At 46.8% G+C, this 22,133-nt stretch overlaps 1 protein-coding gene across 1 annotated transcript in view; it reads right to left on the reverse strand.

Moving 5' to 3' along the window:
* The window catches only part of rptor (regulatory associated protein of MTOR, complex 1), a 205,834-nt gene that overhangs the window by 10,755 nt on the left and 172,946 nt on the right, over positions 1-22,133 (reverse strand). Inside the window, 7 exon segments of the mRNA XM_080462735.1 lie at positions 9,477-9,578; positions 10,590-10,714; positions 10,990-11,104; positions 16,900-17,005; positions 21,133-21,243; positions 21,316-21,493; positions 21,705-21,808. Coding sequence (XP_080318861.1) covers positions 9,477-9,578; positions 10,590-10,714; positions 10,990-11,104; positions 16,900-17,005; positions 21,133-21,243; positions 21,316-21,493; positions 21,705-21,808 — 841 coding nt within the window.

The raw sequence follows: 22,133 nt of genomic DNA on the forward strand, positions 1-22,133 counted from the left end.
CCAACTTTGGTTTAGTGTTTCTGCCATTCCCATGGAAACAGAGATCCCTCCAAGAAGGTTGCTGTGTAAGTGGGACATTTTTCTGAATCAAAAATGTATTAAAAAACTGTTAACGGGCCTGAATCTTGATCAGTCCTCATCCAGACGTTCCACTGCGAGCTGAGAATACCAGTCTGCCGGAGGAAAAGCTTTGTTTGTCTCAGCGTGTCTTTAGACATATTGACACCGTTGGGTTGGGTGGAGTTACCGCCTTCGTACACAAACAGATCAAGCTGGTTCAAAACGTAAGTCTGCTTCTAAACACTCTCTGACGGTTGGACCGTAGTGGCGTCGAGCCGGGAAGGCAACATGAAGACTTTCTACGGTCCTACACGACTTCCTGTTGACGTTTTGGTCCAATGTTTGAAACCCATGATGAGAGCCAGGCGACAGGAGAGCAAACTAGAAGACAAGTCCCCGTGTCTTCCCCCTCATGATCTCCACCCTTTGTCTCAGCTTCAGGTGAAAATCTGAGGCGAGACGGGTCAGAGCGGATCAGAATGGATCAGAACAGATCAGAATGGGTCAGAATGGATCAACCTGCAAACTCCAACCCGACGGCACTCAAGATACTCAACACGTGAGGAGATTCTTCCTCGGAGGGAACAGTCATGGGCCCGAGCGGGTCTGAGTTTCCCACACAGGAATCGATATGTACGAGGAGGACTGAGCTGTGGGGGAGAAGCTGGAGGAGAAGGAGCGTGAGCAACGTTTCCTGGGCTGTAAATCCTCCAGCTGCAGAGGTGGAGGTGGAGATAGCTTCGACGTGCTCTGCTCTTCTCCGTAAGAACCAGAACACAGCAGCTTAATCTAAATTAGCATTTGACATTTGCCTTGTAAAATCTGCTTTGGGGGTTAAAAGGTTGGTTTTAACAGCACCAACACTGCCAGCTGAGTATTGATAGATGATCAGCGCTCCAGAGACAATCACTAATCTGTTTCACCTCTCGCTCTCTCTTTCCTCTGAATTCTTATTCTGAGCCATTATCTCCAGTGATGGCCCGGTTACCTCCCCGCACACTGCAGCTCATTAAACCAGCGCTGCTCCTTCATCCTGTTTGCTTTGAAAAGCTCCTCCAGGACTCGGCTAATAGATCTTGGGCGGGATTACCGGGAACTGGCTCCTCGAACAGATGAAGACTTCAGCGCTCTGACTGGCAGCGAGGTTTCCTCGCTGAGACGTTTGGTGAACCCGTGGAGGCCGCGGCCCGGCGTTCAGGGAGGCCCGAGGCCAGGACCGGCTCAGTTAACACACCCCAAGGGATGAAGCGGATTTGGCCCGACGCGCACTGGTGCTCATCACATTATTGTGGACGTGAAATTCTCACGACAGTTTGAATAATTCAGGATGAAGGAAGTCACGGATCACTGTAACCTCATCATATCAGATCGTTTCAAGCAGAAAACCATAAACACTGCGACTCTGATGGACTTAAACACCACAGAGGAAAGGTCAGGTTTGAAGAACAGAATCTGCTCTTTACATTGAAAAGTGTGGATGTTTGTACTTAATTCCTTTGAGAAGTTTCAAACCTAAAGTTCTACGGAGGAATGATTTTGGGTTCTTCCTACTTTGACAGTTAGTAAAATGTTATTTAGTCACTTATTATCTTTAGAAACCAGTGTTCAATATGAAGCGGACCACAACAAGAATAGAGCTATACGTTACATTTTCATGACAGACAAACAAAGCCGGACTTCTTTGTGTCTTTAAACGACTGTGTTGTATTCGACCCCACAAACCTCAGAGGAGGAAATGCTTGAGGTCCGATCGTCAGCAGACAGAGACGAAGCCACACAGATTATCTGACGTGTATGTGGATCAGAGTTACTTCGTCTTTTTAAGCGCTGATGACCCCAATGATGCTGACAAGCCCCCCCCCGACTCAATTAGACCAGCTACCGGAACAGCGTCAAAACCATCCCAACTCACTGACACCACTGCTAATCTCAGGAATGTTGTTTAATCGGGATTGTTTCACCTACTCCTAAAAACAGAACTGATAGCCACGCAATACGAGTTTACACCACTAGACGGTGTATTGAGTCAGTTAATAGTGGTTGAAGATCTTTGCTGCTCCGTCTACATAAAGAGCAGGTTTTCAACATCTACCAAGTTGACCCAGTCAGAAGCGTTTCAACTAGCAACCAGACGAAACTCTGAAAGACGGAATGATGCCAATACTGCGAACACTGCCACCTACTGTCCAGCTGGGGTATGAGCTAAATTAGTAGTAATGGTCCTTTAATCCAGGCACATATAAATGGTCTGACAGGTCATTGTTAACGGAGGCCTTTACACTTCCTCTTTCTAAAAATCACATTTCTGCAAAAAATTCTCCCATTTCAGTAAGTTTGACTTTAACAAACCCCTGAGCGAAGGCAGCCACACGCCTCGGGGCTTGCTTTCTCATTTCCCTTCACCTACATCGCGTCATGCTGCAGGTTGAGCGAGTTCCCCGAGTCCTGATGCAAACAAGGCTCCAGACACGAGCTGAATACAGAGCAGGACACATCTGGACACATCGGCCTGCCTGAAGCAACCAGGAGAGAACTGGCCTACTTTCACAGCTCAGAAAAATGGAACGACACTGAGCAGAAAACTGATCACCCAGAAGAGAGTCACAGAGAAAAACATAGAAGCATTAAGGAGAACATGTGGGCTTGCTTGGTGGGTGAACTTCCCTCCACACAGCTGATCCACGGGAAGCAGATGTTTCTGCTGAGTCAGCGTGTTGCTCTGATGGACAATCTCATGGTTTCCCTGCACTAATTTCATGCATTTGTACATCTTAATAAAGAATTATAGCATATATATATATATAAAAATAAAATCAGAGTGGACAGTGTGATGGGATGAACATTACATGACAGTAAAGTGAGATGACGAGCTACTTTGGTACTTCGGAGGTTTTCAGCGACGTGTTTGATTCCCTGATGGAAACTCAAAGCTGAAACATGTTTAAAACGTCTAATGTGAGCTTGTGATCGTCTCGTTTGTCTCAGTCGTTTTAACCTTTGTGTTAAGCTGTAACACTGCAGCCTGGGTTGATGTTTTAACTGATTATTCAATGGATGAATTACTGAATATGAAAGGAGGCGATGTGGAGAAAGTGAAATAAAGAGACTTTGGTCGTTTGGGGCAGCGCTTTTGCTCTGGGAGGTGCAGGAGAAAAGAAAAGGCGACACTCACCTCCTTGTTTACTTCTGTCAAGATAGATGGAAACTCTTCTGGCCAGACCTGAGAGCGGGGGGTGGAGTGGGGAGGGGGGGGGGGGGGGGGCAGGGGGAGGGGCGGGGGTGAAGGACAGCAGGGACGTAACAAAGCAAGCAACACATTAGCAAAAACCCACCGAGTGCGCTGACAGAAAGGTTTGCATGCAGGAGCTGTGATGAGCATCGCGGGGCAACAGAACAATATCAGAGACCCAGCAAAGCAAGAAGAAGCCAGACAGTCCAGGGACCTTCAGTGATGAAGGACTGAGGATGAAGTGGTGAAGATGAGGAGTCCTGCGCTGGGGGGGTTGGGGGGTTCGGGGGGGTTGGGGGGGGGGGCGGTGTTGTTTCAGCAACACAAACAAACTCCTGGCATATTCCATCATGTTTCTGCATTATTAATGTAGCTGAGGCAACGCTCACAATCTGAAAGATTCAAACCACAAGCGTGTAATTCTTGTACTGCGTGTGTGTGTGTGTGTGTGTGTGTGTGTGTGTGTGTGTGTGTGTGTGTGTGTGTGTGAAACAACAGCGAGGTCTGCGCGTTTCCAGAGAATTTAAAAATTAATCTAAAGCAGAAAATCCAAGCTGGACTGGTCCTCAGTAATAAAGCTGATGTCTTCCCTGAACGCGCCGCCGGCTCCAGCCGCCACCGACAACACGTCCACGATAACAAGCTCGCCATTAAATGTTAAAGTCTGAGAGAAACCACGGCGGCGGCGGCGGCGGCGGCGGGAGCAGAGAGAGTGAGTTCAGTGTGTGGCCCCACTGCAGGTCTCTGCTGACTCCTGCGTCGTAATGATGGAGTCACACGTGGCACATGGCGAGCGGCGTGCAGACGTCCAGACAGCCGCCGACTCAGTCACTCACTCATCCTGACAGCTCCGCTCGTCTTCGGAACAATTACCTGGAACTGTGACGGTTCGTCGTACGAGACCCGCTCTAAACTTTAAACCAGAGAGAAACCGAATGTTCTGAACAGAAAATAACAACTTGTGCTGTTGGAGGGGCGCGGTGTTAGTGATGCTCTATAATCTGGATGTTAGTGAGGAAGATGCTCTATAATCTGGATGTTAGTGGGGAAGATGCTCTATAATCTCGATGTTAGTGAGGAAGATGCTCTATAATCTGGAAGTTAGTGAGGTAGATGCTCTATAATCTAGATGTTAGTGAGGAAGATGCTCTATGATCTGGATTTTAGTGAGGAAGATGCTCTATGATCTGGATGTTAGTGAGGAAGATGCTCTAGGATCTGGATGTTAGTGAGGAAGATGCTCTAGGATCTGGATGTTAGTGAGGAAGATGCTCTATAATCTAGATGTTAGTGAGGAAGATGCTCTATAATCTGGATGTTAGTGGGGAAGATGCTCTAAAATCTGGAAGTTAGTGAGGGAGATGCTCTATAATCTGGAAGTTAGTGAGGAAGATGCTCTATAATCTGGATGTTAGTGAGGAAGACCCTCTACGATCTAGATCTTAGTGAGGAAGATGCTCTATGATCTGGATGTTAGTGAGGAAGATGCTCTATAATCTGGATGTTAGTGAGGAAGATGCTCCCTATGATCTGGATGTTAGTGAGGAAGATGCTCTCTACGATCTGGATGTTAGTGAGGACGATGCTCTACGATCTGGATGTTAGTGGGGAAGATGCTCTATAATCTGGATGTTAGTGAGGAAGATGAGGAAGATGCTCTATAATCTGGATGTTAGTGAGGAAGATCCTCTATGATCTAGATGTTAGTGAGGAAGATGCTCTATGATCTGGATTTTAGTGAGGAAGATGCTCTATGATCTGGATGTTAGTGAGGAAGATGCTCTACGATCTAGATGTTAGTGAGGAAGATGCTCTAAAATCTGGAAGTTAGTGAGGAAGATGCTCTATGATCTGGATGTCAGTGAGGAAGATGCTCTATAATCTGGATGTTAGTGAGGAAGATGCTCTATAATCTGGATGTTAGTGGAGGAAGATGCTCCCTACGATCTGGATGTTAGTGAGGAAGATGCTCCCTACGATCTGGATGTTAGTGAGGAAGATGCTCTATGATCTGGATGTCAGTGAGGAAGATGCTCTATAATCTGGATGTTAGTGAGGAAGATGCTCTATAATCTAGATGTTAGTGAGGAAGATGCTCTAAAATCTGGAAGTTAGTGAGGAAGATGCTCTATGATCTGGATGTCAGTGAGGAAGATGCTCTATAGTCTGGATGTTAGTGAGGAAGATGCTCTATAATCTGGATGTTAGTGAGGAAGATGCTCTATAATCTGGATGTTAGTGAGGAAGATGCTCCCTACGATCTGGATGTTAGTGAGGAAGATGCTCCCTACGATCTGGATGTTAGTGAGGAAGATGCTCTATGATCTGGATGTCAGTGAGGAAGATGCTCTATAATCTGGATGTTAGTGAGGAAGATGCTCTATAATCTGGATGTTAGTGAGGAAGATGCTCCCTACGATCTGGATGTTAGTGAGGAAGATGCTCCCTACGATCTGGATGTTAGTGAGGAAGATGCTCTATGATCTAGATGTCAGTGAGGAAGATGCTCTATAATCTGGATGTTAGTGAGGAAGATGCTCTATAATCTAGATGTTAGTGAGGAAGATGCTCTAAAATCTGGAAGTTAGTGAGGAAGATGCTCTATGATCTGGATGTCAGTGAGGAAGATGCTCTATAATCTGGATGTTAGTGAGGAAGATGCTCTATAATCTGGATGTTAGTGAGGAAGATGCTCCCTACGATCTGGATGTTAGTGAGGAAGATGCTCTATGATCTGGATGTTAGTGAGGAAGATGCTCTATAATCTGGATGTTAGTGAGGAAGATGCTCTATAATCTGGATGTTAGTGAGGAAGATGCTCTATAATCTGGATGTTAGTGAGGAAGATGCTCCCTACGATCTGGATGTTAGTGAGGAAGATGCTCCCTACGATCTGGATGTTAGTGAGGAAGATGCTCCCTACTATCTGGATTTTAGAGGAGGAAGATGCTCTATAATCTGGATGTTAGTGAGGAAGATGCTCTATAATCTGGATTTTAGAGGAGGAAGATGCTCTATAATCTGGACGCAGACATCTCTTAGAAAGGGCGGTTAAGTGTTATTCAAACCTGCTAATGCTAATCACAGCTAATGTGGCTACAGGCTAATGCCAGAATAATATCTGCCCTTTACAAAGTAAATCGATCACTAACTTCAGTAATTGTATCTGCGGCCGCGCTGCACCAAACCACATTCAAAGTCAGAACTTGTCGAGCTCAGCTTGGTTTCCATCACGTTTGATAAAAGAGTGTTTTCAGACTATTTCTTGGACTTTCCCTGCAGCTCCTGCAGATGAAGTTTGGATTTTCTGCTAAATAAAAGATGAAGCGAGAGGATTTTTATTCATACTGAGAAAGCCGACTCAACAACAGTTGTCTTCACTGCGTCCACACCGTTTTCCAACCTGGAATTTTAATCACTGAAACCTCGTGGGGAAAAGGTAGGAAGTGATCGGTGATGTGGACGGTCGCAGGAATCAACCCTGTCATCATCGCTGACTGTGCAGACGTCTGCTGAGATTATACCTGCGGTGCTTTCTGGTTTTAGGACGTGACAGTGAGATGATGACCATGATGGGTGTGTGACAGGGGGAGACGGGTGGGTGAGACGGGTGTGTGACAGGGAGATGGGTGTGTGACAGGGTGAGATGGGTGTGTGACAGGGTGAGATGGGTGTGTGACGGGGAGATGGGGGTGAGACGGGTGTGTGACAGGGTGAGACGGGTGTGTGACAAGGTGAGATGGGTGTGTGACAGGGTGAGATGGGTGTGTGACGGGGAGATGGGTGGGTGAGACGGGTGTGTGACGGGGAGATGGGTGTGTGACAGGGTGAGATGGGTGTGTGACAGGGTGAGATGGGTGTGTGACAGGGTGAGATGGGTGTGTGACGGGGAGATGGGTGTGTGACAGGGTGAGACGGGTGTGTGACAGGGTGAGATGGGTGTGTGACAGGGTGAGATGGGTGTGTGACGGGGAGATGGGTGGGTGAGACGGGTGTGTGACGGGGAGATGGGTGTGTGACAGGGTGAGATGGGTGTGTGACAGGGTGAGATGGGTGTGTGACGGGGAGATGGGGGTGAGACGGGTGTGTGACAGGGGGAGACGGGTGGGTGAGACGGGTGTGTGACAGGGTGAGACGGGTGTGTGACAGGGTGAGATGGGTGTGTGACAGGGTGAGATGGGTGTGTGACGGGGAGATGGGGGTGAGACGGGTGTGTGACAGGGTGAGATGGGTGTGTGACGGGGGGACGGGGAGATGGGTGTGTGACAGGGTGAGACGGGTGGGTGAGACGGGTGTGTGACAGAATGAGACAGGTGGGTGACAGGGGGAGACGGGTGTGTGACAGGGTGACACAGGTGGGTGATATGGGTGTGTGACAGGGTGAGACAGGTGTGTGAAAGGGTGAGACGGGTGGGTGAGACGGGTGTGTGACAGGGTGAGACGGGTGGGTGAGACGGGTGTATGACAGGGTGAGATGGGTGTGTGACAGGGTGAGACGGGTGTGTGAGACAGGTGTATGACAGGGTGAGATGGGTGTGTGACAGGATGAGACGGGTGGGTGAAACAGGTGTGTGACGGTGAGATGGGTGTGTGACAGGGTGAGACAGGTGGGTGACAGGGTGAGACGGGTGGGTGAAACAGGTGTGTGACGGTGAGATGGGTGTGTGACAGGGTGAGACAGGTGGGTGACAGGGTGAGACAGGTGTATGACAGGGTGAGATGGGTGTGTGACAGGGTGAGACAGGTGGGTGACAGGGTGAGACAGGTGTATGACAGGGTGAGATGGGTGTGTGACAGGATGAGACGGGTGGGTGAAACAGGTGTGTGACGGTGAGATGGGTGTGTGAGGGTGAGACAGGTGTGTGACGGTGAGATGGGTGTGTGACAGGGTGAGACAGGTGGGTGACAGGGTGAGACGGGTGACTGCGAGGCTCTCAGGTGTCAGACTGATGCTTCATTGGAGGAAATGTTTCTGTATTTCTGGTAAAAAGCCAGACTGACATTCTCACAAACCAATCGGATTGTGCTTTTATGTCCACAGACACCAAGCTGTGCATCAATCACAATTAAGGGGGCGGGGCTTCAATTAAGAATTTCTATTGCCTGCAGAATTAGGACACGCCCACAAGAACAGGATGAGTAATCAAGGATGAAAAAACTCAATCAATCAATGTCAATGATAAATATCAATAATAAAAGAATCATCTGGACATTAACACACGATTAGATAAAAAAAAAAAGCTGAAATAAATTGACTAACTCATCTCGTCTTCAATGTCTGATGAAGAAAACCGTCGACTCTTCAACTACAGGTTCATAAAGTAACCATCAATTTAGTTTTCCCTGTGTGACGTCCCCTGGTGTCCCTCTCTCCTCTTCCAGGGACACCACCTCCACCTGCTGCGAGGTGAACCCTTTATCCCATCACTTTGTACACAGTTATTATATATAACCTCGGTAAACAATAAAAGACGTCTATTTTTATGCTTGTGTTGTCGCCCCCTCCCCGCGGGCCGAAACGATTCCAATTGTTTCCTATCAAGTTGATTTAGTCATTTATCTATAAACTGTTAAATACTTTGTTTTACTTTATAAACATTTTATTTACTTTTATTTCTTTTTGATAAATTTATCATCAGTTCATCTTCTCCTTTGTGTGTGTGTGTGTGTGTGTGTGTGTGTGTGTGTGTGTGTGTGTGTGTGTGTGTGTGTCATCACATCTTCATCAGGACAGAAATGATGTTTTTGAAACGGTTGCAGGTTTTTGATGCTGTCGAGGAGTAAAAGGTAGAGTTTTGTCTTCAGGTCCGGGAGGAAACAGGATGTTTGATGACTGGACGCATTTGTGCGGCGACCAGCCACAACATTATGACCACGTACCTGCGTGTTCAGGTCCGCTTTAATGTTCGCAGCAGATTCGTCTCGTTTTGGTTGAAGTTGACATTCAAATTCATGAGGAGTAACTTTAATATGCAACTTTAATTTGTGTGTCGCATTCTAATGATCTATAAACATGTTGCCTTTCAGCAAAACCCGAAGTCAATTTAAAATAACTGAATTTATCAAATCAACTGAACCTGATTGAGGGGGTAAGGTGGAGTATGAGTGAGAGGGGGATGGGGGGGGGGCGGGTGATATAGTAATATAGAGCGTTGGTCTTTACTGTGGGTGCTGGTGGAGGCCTGACCTCTGGTGGTGGGCAGCATGTCGGACAGACCCTGCCACGCCGTCACCATCTCCGGGTTCTTCTGGTCCGCGAAGTTCTTCCAGATCCGCAGCGCGCCGTCATCTGAAGGAAACACAGCGAGACGCGAGGATGACTTTTCCCTTCTTCAGACCGACTGGAGGGAGACATGGAGTGTGTGTGTGTGTGTGTGTGTGTGTGTGTGTGTGTAACATCAGGAACATGCAGCGAGGCTTCAGGCAGGGACTCCCAGCCTGACGCTGCCTCAGAGAGCATGCTGGGTAGTTTTTCCCGGCGCTGCCTGAAGATGGCGCCGCGCGGCGGGAGCAGAGGCGAAGGCCAGGAGGAGGAGCTCAGCACCTCGACGCTCGTTCGTGTTCTTAATGGAGCTGGAAGCGCGAGTGCAACCGGCCAGACACTTGATGAAAACCTTGAACTCTCTGAGAACGTGAAGCACGCGGCGTGACCCGGCCATGGACGCTTCTTTAACACGACAGAGGGCGGGGGAGCGACGAGCAGCTGCACCCCGGCGTTTTAAAAGACCGCAGGGCATGAAAACACGTTTCTGACTTTGGTCTGAGGGCCAGTGGCTCAGTTAAATCTGGATCTGAGCAAAAATACTGTACAAACGCACATTACTGTCGTATTACTGCATCAGTCAAATGATGCATCCTGCACCTGAAGATAACTCTTGATAACATGACCAATGGAAACGTTTGGAGCCTCTAAGCCCCGCCCCCACACATTGCGATGGAGCTTGATGGGAGATCTACTCTGCGTCCGCCGGACAGTTGGATTAAATCCTGGACACAACAGTAGATTTACTGAGAATACGCAAAGATACAGAAGTGAAACATCACTCTGAGGTGTTTTTAGTTATTTGTTCCTGAAACGAGGCAGAACGCTGCAGCTAAAACACAGAACGTGAACTCTCATGATGTTCTCATGTTCAGACGACCTGTAAAAGTCTCTTTTAACACAAAACCAGTTTGACGCTCCGCTTTCTTCTGGAGTGACTGAAAAGTCTATGTCATACCTGATATGAGGGGAGATTTAAACAGATTATCCCTCATCCAGGGTTCTAATGACGTGTGTGTGTGTGTGTGTGTGTCCAACCTGTGGCGGTGAGCAGCAGCGAACAGTCGTGTCCGTTCAGGTACTCCATGGAAGTGATGCGAGTGTAACGAGGATTCCCGTTGTAGAAGTAATCGAGCCGCTCGCCCTTCTCCCAGTCCCAGAAACTACACACACACACACACACACACACACACACACACACACACACACACACACACACACACACACACACACACACACACACACACACACACACACACACACACACACACACACACACACACACACACACACACACGTTAATTTTCAGGATAGACTTCCGGTGGAGAGTTTGCATGTTCTTGCTGAGGATTTATTAAAGATACTCTCTCAATTTTTTTTGTGTGTGTGTGTGTGTGTGTGTGTGTGTGTGTGTGTGTGTGTGTGTGTCCCCTCTGACCAGATGCTGTCCTTGTCAGCCACGGCAATGCAGGTGTTGAATGGGTGGAACTTCACCACAGACGGAACGCCAGGGTTCCGATTGATGAAAATCTGATCATCTAGACGAGAAATTCCTGAAATACAGAAAGAGTGCAGAGTGAGAGGCAGATTGAACCTGGAGAAGAGAAAGAAGGAGGCAGATTGAACCTGGTGAAGAGAAAGGAGGAGGCAGATTGAATTTGTGAAGAGAAAGGAGGAGGCAGATTGAACTTGGTGAAGAGAAAGGAGGAGGCAGATTGAACCTGGTGAAGAGAAAGAAGGAGGCAGATTGAACCTGGTGAAGAGAAAGAAGGAGGCAGATTGAACCTGGAGAAGAGAAAGAAGGAGGGAGATTGAACCTGGTGAAGAGAAAGGAGGAGGGAGATTGAACATGTGAAGAGAAAGAAGGAGGCAGATTGAACCTGGTGAAGAGAAAGAAGGGTTAGGGTTAGACCCCAGATCCCAGGTTTGATTGTTGAAGCAGGTTGAGAGACTCAAGATGAAGCTAAAATCTAAACCTTTCAGCTAAAAAACGACAGAGCCGAGACTCTACGGAACCATTTTTCCAAATTTGAAGTAAGAATGACGAATAAAACAAAACAAGATGACATTCTTCACTTTGTGTGGACAAAAGGTGAAAGTTTTTTTCAAGATGGATAAAAAAGTCCTGTTTTCATAGTAGAATTCTTTTATAATTTGAGTGTTTATTTTCAACGTTGCACAGAAGCTTTGATGAACAGTGTTTTCCAGGCCTCCTACAGTCTGACCGTAGCTGCGGCAGGTTTTGAAGTCACAGCCTCACATATGTTGTCATGGCAACAGCATGGCGGCGTGTCCTTGGCTCAATGAACTCGCCTCGGAGAACGTCGTAATGAGACGAGGAAGAAAAACCATCATGAATTCTTCAGAGAAGCAGGAGAAGAGAGCGTGGATGCTGGAGAACGGAGCCGCTGAGGGTTCGTATCAAAAGGTTTCCTCAACTTCTTCATCGTCATCATCACCGTCATCCTCATCGATTGTGCTTTGATGTGTTGGCTGGATGTGGGGGGTGTATAGACTTTGCTTCCAGCAGAAGGGGAAAAACAAGTCAGAGCAGGTTTACAGTCACGTTACTCCCTTTTTTTTTTTTCTTCAAACTTTGCTGCTTCCTGCCTCAGGCTTCCACGCTCCTCCTCCTCCTCCTCCTCCTCTTCCTCCTTACTCTCAGGAGGGAACAGAGTGAACGAGGGCAGCCCTTCTATGTTTCAGATAACTGAGGGGAATTCAATGATTTAGGGAGAATCCTGCGTGAGTGAAGCTCAGCTCTGACGCCAGCTGCCTCGTGACGGTGTGTGTGTGTGTGTGTGTGTGTGTGTGTGTGTGTGTGTGTGTGTGTGTGTGTGTGTGTGTGTGTGTGTGGAGAGGGGCTTTTGATGACGTGAGGTGTGTTTGCCATTCTGTTTGAGGAGGCTTCACACAAGGAGTATGTGCGCAAGCTGCTACCCCGCACTGTTTCGTGTGTGTGTGTGTGTGTGTGTGTGTGTGTGTGTGTGTGTGTGTGTGTGTGTGTGTGTGTGTGTGTGTGTGTGTGTGTGTGTGTGTGTGTGTGTGTGTGTGTGTGTGTGTGAAGTTAAGCAGGATGTTTCCAACTGAGGATTGATTTCAATCAGTGCAGACACAGTCCCCCCACCAGCTCCATCACGTAGTTGCAGTCTGTTTGCAGGGCTGCAGTCAGAGGATCTGAGGTCCGAGGAGAAGATTTCAGTGACCAGCGGTCAAACATTACAGTGGACACGCCCACTCTCTAAGTGGTCCAAACATTACAGTGGACACGCCCACTCTCTAATTGGTCCAAACATTACAGTGGACACGCCCACTCTCTAATTGGTCCAAACATTACAGTGGACACGCCCACTCTCTAAGTGGTCCAAACATTACAGTGGACACGCCCACTCTCTAATTGGTCCAAACATTACAGTGGACACGCCCACTCTCTAAGTGGTCCAAACATTACAGTGGACACGCCCACTCTCTAATTGGTCCAAACATTACAGTGGACACGCCCACTCTCTAATTGGTCCAAACATTACAGTGGACACGCCCACTCTCTAATTGGTCCAAACATTACAGTGGACACGCCCACTCTCTAATTGGTCCAAACATTACAGTGGACACGCCCACTCTCTAATTGGTCCAAACATTACAGTGGACACGCCCACTCTCTAAGTGGTCCAAACATTACAGTGGACACGCTCACTCTCTAATTGGTCCAAACATTACAGTGGACACGCCCACTCTCTAATTGGTCCAAACATTACAGTGGACACGCCCACTCTCTAATTGGTCCAAACATTACAGTGGACACGCCGATGCTCACAAACATACAAAGTCTGTTGCAACAAAATCAATCCATCGGGCAAGTGTCCTTGAGCAAGACACTGAACTCCAAATTGATCCCATGGGTGTGACAATGCCTTGCATGGGTGTGACCATGCCTTGCATGGGTGTGACCATGCCTTGCATGGCCGCAGCCTCCATTGGTGTGTGAACTTGATCAACGATGTATATAAGTGACGTCCATTTTACCTTCCAAAGGAGGAAAATCATCAACCTCATCATCATCCTGGATCATGGAAACCAGTTCTTTAAACCACCTTGGACCTTCTCCTTTTGAGGAAGTGACGTAACAAGCTAGAATAATTCTACTTTATTCTATTGAACAAAGAGATTAATGTCTGGTCGCTTTCATGTGTTGAATGTAGGACGGGAACCTCTGAGTTAAAGCGACAGTACGTCACTGGCAGACCACTCAGACCCGTCCTGTCAGAATCGGTTCCTCCGGTCACTTCTGTACATTCATGTTGATGCTGAGCCTCACTGAAGTGAAACATGTCACCTCCTTGCTCTAACAAAAGCTGCAGGGGGCATCAGCCGCCACTGCAGTGGACACCGTGGATGACCACGACGTCCCACCGCACCACGAGGTGCTACACCCAAACTATCCAGTCCTGGAGTTTATGCGTCTGAAACGTTGTGGGAAAAGCGGGTTGGAGAACGCTCCCAGGAAGCTGCAGCACTCCGAGAGGACTTCGTTTTAATGGAGAGTCTGGATTTCACCCAGTTCCTGCCGTCGTTAAGGCGCCGGTAACATCCAATTAAAAGATGATTCTGGCAGGATTTCACTGCTTGTGTGATCCGAATCAGACCGGGCCGCTCGCAAGTCCAATCATCTCAGTGGAGGATTAAAATATCATCAAGAAAATGTGTTTTCAAGCAGAGGTCAGTCTTGTTGTTGGATGCGCTGCTCAGCTTCCTTCCTTGATTTGATGCCACGCAGCATTTCTAACTCTTCCCGTAGTTTCTTCTGATTTCAGTTCAATTTTGTTTTTAATTTTTCAATCGTCTCTTTTCTAATCACTTTGGTTTCTTCGCTGTTTCGTTATGTTTGTTGTTCTGAAGCGGTTTCTCGATACTGAGAGGTTTTAACTGAGGCGGCCGTCTCAGTTTCACACTCGGTCATCTTCCCGTTCCGGGGTTGGCGGTTCCATCCACATCTCATCCTGATTGTTCAGGTAACGTCAGCTGTTAACGGTGCTTCCTGCATTTCAGTCACTTCCTTCGCGGGTTTCCACAGATGAACGGCATGTTTGATCCGGTACACCTTTAAAGTCTATTTCCTGCTCTGCATGAGAGACACAAGCCCACAGCGTCGTGCGTCTCTGCTCCGCCGCCATTCTTCTGTATTTCTGTCCCGTTTCTCAGAAGACGAACTGCTGCAGTAGCGCTGAAGGAGTCCAGGGGGCAGCGTTGAGATCAGAGCAGAATAACAAAAGATGAAGAGCAGCTGTGAAGAACCTTGAGGTGTTCAGTGGCCTCACGTGTTGCTCACATTGACTTTCTTCTTCTTGTTAGTTGGCCAACATGTGAATGAAGAGATGTGCCTCCTGACTGACTGTCAAAGCTTCATTCTGAAGAAATTGACGCTCCAAGACGTCGACTCTTCAGGCTCATTTCTGCTCGACGTGCACTTCACACAGTGGAAACCTGCTTGCCTTCATGCTTCATGTGTAGGAACAAACGTTTGTCCACTGGAGGGTTTTGCTCAACTTATTGGCCAAACAGCAGCAGCAGTAGAGTTGTGTTTCGGAATCAACAATAACTACAGAGTCAGCGGCAGGATGGAGCGCTCATGTTGGCGTTGAGAGTTACTGCTGGTTTTGCTCTGTGACGACATTAAAACACCTCAAGTTGTCACAAACGCTCCAAACAAACTGACACTCATTAGCTTGTAATCGCAACACTGCCCCTGATGGCTACTGCTGGTACAGCAACTCGTGGGTCGTGTCCGTCAGCTTCCAAGGAGACGGACAGAAATACCGAGGTCATGAAAACCGAGTACAGAGGAAAGGCGTACACGCAGAAACCCTGCGACGACTGGTCAGCAGTGGGATTCAAACCAGCGGACAAATATCCAAAGTGTCGATGGCGTTCCAAATGGAGCGTTTTATAGAGAAAAGTTCCCCGAGGTGACAATCTCCGTGCAGGGAGTAGGGGGCGCTGTTTGTGTCTGCTGAACAAATCCGATCTGTTTCTTCAGGTCAAACATCCATGACGGAGCAGAAACAGGTAACAGTTTGCTAACAGGTGTTTTTTAACCATTTGTATGTCGTGTTCTCACGGAATCCATCGAACCTTAAAGAACATCTGAAGACTAACTGATCAAGATTAAACACACGACTCAGGATTAGTTTCTTCCTCACTTCATAGCTTTAGAAATGAAACCAACTTCTCTGTGATTCCTTATTGAAATCGATATAGAGCTAATTATGTCCATACTGTCCTTGAGCAAGGCACTGGACCTCAAACTGCTCCCAATGGATGGATTAGGCGCCTTTGCATGACGACTGCCTCCATTGGTGTGTGAATGTGGGCTGGTGAATGGGTGAATGTGACCAGCGATATAAAGCGCAGTGGGACTGTTCGCCAAATCAGTGAAATCTGTTTACTGGAATAGTACTGAACAAAGTGAAAAACACAACTCAGGCTTTATGACATGAACGTTCATATATTTTCAGAATCTTACTCAAGCAGTGCTTTTTCAGTGTTGGGCACAATTTCTTAATTTTTGTGAAAATGGTTTATTTTGAAGGAATGTGATGTGAAAATTCCTCAATCTGGTCAATTGCTTGATGGAGGATGAAACTACCAGATCGTTGTTCAGGTGTTGGTTTGAGATTCTCGGTTTCAGGTGAGTCCAAAGGACCAGACTCACAGTGGAGTGTCGGACCGGGAACACGGTTCGAATCCGACTGTTGTCATAACTTCACATTCCAGAGTTTATTTTTCGTGTCATTAGAAAATAAAATCATCTGTGAAGTTTTGAATTTCAATTATTCTTCAGATAATTGAAAACATTTTTTCAAGGATAATCATTAAAATGAATTATAAGTGATCTACTTTTTTCATACTTTCATTAAAACTGGACTTTTGATTTTCTGTGCAGTGTTGATCAATCTGGATTTTAGTGAGTTTTACTTGTGATCGTGTGTGAATCTCAGTGCCTGTGTGATCGGACTGCAGAGCGCGTGATGCTGCGTGAACACATGTAATCCATGTAATAAGCTCTCAACACACATCACGTAATGTCAGTGTGATTAAAACCTGGGCTGACATTTGGTGAACTGATTGACTGTAATTGTCGGTAATCTGTGTGAGAATGACTTCTCCAATCAGAGTGAGGAGGTGCTTCCACCTGTAAACTTCTCGCATGCAAATTCCCCCTCTGGGTCAATAACGACTTATCTTTAACACGTATGAACCTTCTTCCAGCCTGGCAGAGCTGTGAAAGGTAAAAAACAAACAAAAAACAAACGACAGGTTTTAATCGTCGCCACGTTTATGTGCGACTGACCTCTTTGTGTGATGCTTCGACTGTGGCGTCGTACTCGAGCGTTTCTCAGGAACCTCCACTGGCGCTCCATCCTCACCTGGCTCTCCAGGTCGTGCTCCTCCGGGATCTGACAGACAAGGAGGTGGTCACTCATTTGGCTGCTTTAAGAAAGAAACATGTGGAAAAAGATGAAAATGGGGCGGGTGGGAGAGATGTTCAGTGATTCACTGTGTTTTCCTGCAGTACCAAAAGAAGCCACTGGGGGAAGGAGTCCCATACAGGCGGAAGCCTTTCTGCTTCTTGCAGGAAACCACGAGGAGCTCACAGTACTGAGTGATGAAGTATTCTATTCATCTGTACGTGAAAAACTTTTTGTTGTTACATGTTTCGTTATCTGGAGAAATGAAAACATATAAAAGGAAAGAACTGTCCCAGAGAAAGCTTCAGACATGCGGCATTAAACTCCATGAAGACTCATACAGTCTATTGGATCACTGCTCCAGTGTGTCGAGAGCTTCTCCCGCAGTTACCCACGTAATGAGTCAAGAGCCACTTCATGTAATCACACATCATCTCATCTGTTGTCACACAGGGACAATTTGAAAAGTACCAACTTTTTATTGAACCTTATGTAATGAAAAGGCCTCGGCAGAGTTCCTGTCGACTTCACTCCCAGCGAGCAGAATGACTCGTCTTTAAACGAGGCACTGAATGCGCAAAATTTTATATAAGGCAGGTTTATGTCTCTTTTTCTCAGCTGAATGTAATAAAATCATGAATTAGAAATGAGATCTGCGCTTTAGTGAATAAACAACAGAGGAAAACTGTAAAACAACACGTGTGGTTTTAAATGCTGCTCGCCACTGTGTGCTTATTAAGCACATTTCTGTAGTGAGGCCTCCGACGCCTGCTGAATGCTAAGTACCACACACACACACACACACACACACACACACACACACACACACACACACACACACACACACACACACACACACACACACACACACACACACACACACACACACACACACACACACACACACACACACACACACACACACACACACACACACACACACACACACACACACACACACACACACACACACACACACACACACACGAGTGCTGAGTGTCATCAATATTCCTTTAATGTCTTTGCTCGGCATATTTTGCTTTTAGGCTGAGACAACAAGCATTTTAACACCTCTGTACAGAGCTACTGAATAAATTGTGTGTGTGTGTGTGTGTGTGTGTGTGTGTGTGTGTGTGTGTGTGTGTGTGTGTGTGTGTGTGTGTGTGTGTGTGTGTGTGTGTGTGTGTGTGTGTGATGGTAAATATACAAAGTGTGGTCCTGTGGATGTGTGTAGTGGGGTTGGGTCTGTCTGTTATCAGACTCAGGTTATGGTTGGGTTTGTCAGAGTTATAGGTAAACTCAGAGTTTGCCCCAAGGAAGTCAAACTACGTCAATGTCCCCGAAAAGACACGCATATGTGTGTGTGGGTGTGTTTACACCCGTTTTATGTACATTGTGGGAACACACGTTGTGAATAACTGAAGCCTTCCTGCCTTCGGGGGTGCCAGAGAGCTTCAAATAGCTGGGGGACAGGGGGACGTATTTCACCAGCATGACTGAAAGGAAACTATTATTGTCCTAATTATTTCACATTTAATTGTTGCCGTGTAAATGTAAATTTTGTTTCGAAATAAAAAAACAAACAAACAAAAAAAAATGTCATGTAAAGGAGGCATGAAAATCTATAACAGGAGACTTAATGTAAGTCAATGTGATGCCCCCAGAAGTGATGGAAACTGCTCTGTGTGTGTGTGTGTGTGTGTGTGTGTGTGCGCGTGCGTGCGTGTGCGTGTGTGTGTGTGTGTGTGTGCGTGTGTGTGTGTGTGTGTGTGTGTGTGTGTGTGTGCAATGCTATGAGCCAGCAGGCACTGTTGTTCCTGGGCTGAAATCTTGCTCTGTGTCAGCTGCTAATGTAACGTATAATGAGACCCTGAGGTGAGAAACGGGTTTGTGTGTGTGTGTGTGTGTGTGTGTGTGTGTGTGTGTGTGTGTGTGTGTGTGTGTGTGTGTGTGTGTGTGTGTGTGTGTGTGTGTGTGTGTGTAAGCCTGAGAAATTGCACCCAGTACCGCACATTGTCAACACAGTGAAAACCCTTCCAACACCTCATTCATAAATCTGTGCATTTCTTCACATGCTTCAGTCTGAATTCAACAAATCCAACATTGTTTAAACTTTCTCCTCCAGTTGTCGATTGTTAGTTTAACTCTTCACACGTTGGAAAAGTAAATCTCTGTTAAATTAGATGTTGGTATTAAAGTGTCTGAAAGTGGGTAAGAGAGTGATGGTTTGATTTTCTTCTCTGTTAAAAAGAAGAAAAACTGAAGTGAGGTGAACTCTCTGACGTGTATCAGGTCACGACGTTTCTACAAACTGGAAAACAGAAATCATCAGTTTCACAGCGTTCTCACCAGTTTACTGTTAAATCTCAAGCAACTTTTCAAACTTCTTTCGCCACGGTGCGTCGTGACAGTTTTAATGTTGTTCTTTGTTAAAGCTAAAGAGCAGCAACGTCGTCTCCAGGAAATCGCAGCAGCGAAACATTCAGGTCTGATTAGAAAATCCAAGACTTCTCACCTGCACGTGGTAAAGCTGCTTCTCTAATTTGAAAAGTCTCTCAGGAGGACGGCTGATGGATCTCACAGCTCAATTATTCAGCAAAGCCTCTCGGAGGAGCAGCGGGAGCATTTTCTTTGCAGTGATTGCTTCCCACCCTGCGGTTTCCTCTGGGACGTCATACATTTTTAAAACTGCTGCTTCACTTTTCTCTGCACTGCTGGAGAATTCTGCACGGTTCACGTGACGATTCGGCTCGGAAGTGGCGGGAAAAAAAATTGATGCCAAGATTACCAGCAAAATGTTTTCTCAAATGAGCTCTGATGTGTGATTCAACTTGGAATTAATCTGAGATAATCCCAGGTTGAAGTATTTTAAGGTTTCAAACCATACTCCAGAAGAACTGGGACGTTTCTACCTGAACAGTCACGTTACAGTTCCAGATGCTACTGGAGGAAGATGCTCTATAATCTGGATGTCACATCAGTTGTAAGGAATATTTGGCTTCAGACGGTCACCACAATCAGAAGTGTCAAACCTAAATGACAAATATAAACACTTTCTCAGTCAATGCATTGTTATACTTCGAAATCAGATCATTTTAATAGGATAATCCCAATTAATCCTTCTTTTATTTTATACTAGAAATGTTGTCAATTGACTTCAAAGAACAAGGATTGAAAGATTGGTGAATCTTTGGAGCAGATCATCTTGTAAATGTTCACTTCCCGTGTTTAAGACAGAATTTTACATTTTCAGTTTCGACGAGTCGCAAGTGAGGATCGACCTTCTGTCTGCGATGCGGTGAACACTATCAAACTTCCACTTTTCTTTCTTTTCTCAGACGTAAAAGCTGCCGACACCTTGGTCTTTCCTGAACCTGGCCACATGTCCGGGGGTCTGAACAGAGTTTGGACTGGATGTTTCATGTTTTGGCTCGGACCGCCCTGCACGGCTCAGGAGGACGCCAACGTTGTACGCGTCAATTATTCAGTGAAGTAGCTGGAGCTCTCCCCCTCGTTGTGATCGGTCGCTGCTCCACCTCCTCCACTGGATTACACTTCTTAAAGGAATATAATCTGGAACAGGGCGGCACGGTGGAGCAGTGGTTACCACGCTGCTGCTCGAGTTTCCTCCGTTAGCAATTACATTTTATGACTTTATACAAAAGATGCATTTCAGGCAACATGGTTGTTAACCCCCCCCCCCCCCAAACATTTGATATGAGAGACTGTTTCCTTCCAGGAGTGAAGACGAGACAACAAACCGAGCTGCAGTTCTTAAAAATGATCTTTATATGAGCACTATTTAGGACCAAAACTAGTTTCTAACATTTTAAACCTGCAGATTGTTCAGTGTTGCTTATGAATGGATGTGCTGGAAGTCTTCCAGTGAGTCCATATTTTACTGAAACTCACTTTTTATACTGATGCTTTTACACATTTAAATACTGCCATTACTAAAACTGGTTGTGAAAATGACTCCATGAACTGAACTATTTCCCTGACGATCATCACGTCTGATAGGTGTTCTATAGTGGAAGTTATTGTAACGTTCTTCTACCAGATTCTGCTGCTCCACTAAAGCACAAGTCCTGCTGCAGACAGAAACAGATTGGTACCTTCATGACGGGCTGAGCGAAGTACTTAGCGCTCCAGTCGCACAGTCCAGTCTGCAGGGCGGCGCTGATGTAGTTCCTGTGACCTGCGGGCTCGTCGCCGTCTTCCGCCGCCTGGGGTAGGACACACGGGGTCGTCAGACATCTGTCATCACTGAGGCACTAGAGGAGGTCCAGAAAGCGTACCTGCTCCGGGCCCTTGTCGAACATCTTGCGGGTGCGAGGGAACTGGTGCGAGTGGGGCGCCTGTCCCCCCAGGGTGGGAGTGTAGGGCGGCCGGGGGGCCGGCGGCTCTCTGGTGGGCGGTTTGGGGACGTCGTTAGTCAGACTGGAGCTGCTGGTGCTGGGCATCGGAGGAGAACCGCTGAGGACAGAGCAGAGGAAGACTTTAGGACGGACGAGATTCTGCTTCTTGTGAGACGAAACAACCTCATGAAGTGTGTGTGTGTGTGTGTGTGTGTGTGTGTGTGTCTGTGTCTGTGTGTGTGTGTGTGTGTGTGTGTGTGTGTGCGTGTGTGTCTGTGTCTGTGTGTGTGTGTGTGTGTGTGTGTGTGTGTGTGTGTGTGCGTGCTCACCCAGCCTGGTGGATGTGTGTTCCCTTGCTGGTTGGACTCGCTGGCGCCGACTGTGTGAGCGAGCCCGAGTCCAGGATCCTCTGAGGTCTGGCGTTCATGGTCGCCTGAGGAGACATCCAGTTACTTTACTGTCAGTTACAATGTAGAAGTACTCCAGTACAGATTGACAGCTGATCCTGATTGATGAGCCGTTGCTTTACAGAATAAAATACCGAAGTACATTTAGGTTTCATGTTGAGGTTTCAAACAGCCTGAAACAAACGGTCACTTTGTCCTAATTCACAGCTGACGGTCTGCTCACGTTGAAAAACAAAACAACTTAATCCTTCATCAAATCCTGTTTGATCCACTTATTGACAACACGCACACTGAACGAGCACAGAAACTCCTCATACTATAAAACATAACACTGTCAAACTAAAATACCAA

Source organism: Lipophrys pholis (assembly GCF_963383615.2).
Source record: "Lipophrys pholis genome assembly, chromosome: 5".
In the NCBI taxonomy this organism is placed as follows: domain Eukaryota; kingdom Metazoa; phylum Chordata; class Actinopteri; order Blenniiformes; family Blenniidae; genus Lipophrys; species Lipophrys pholis.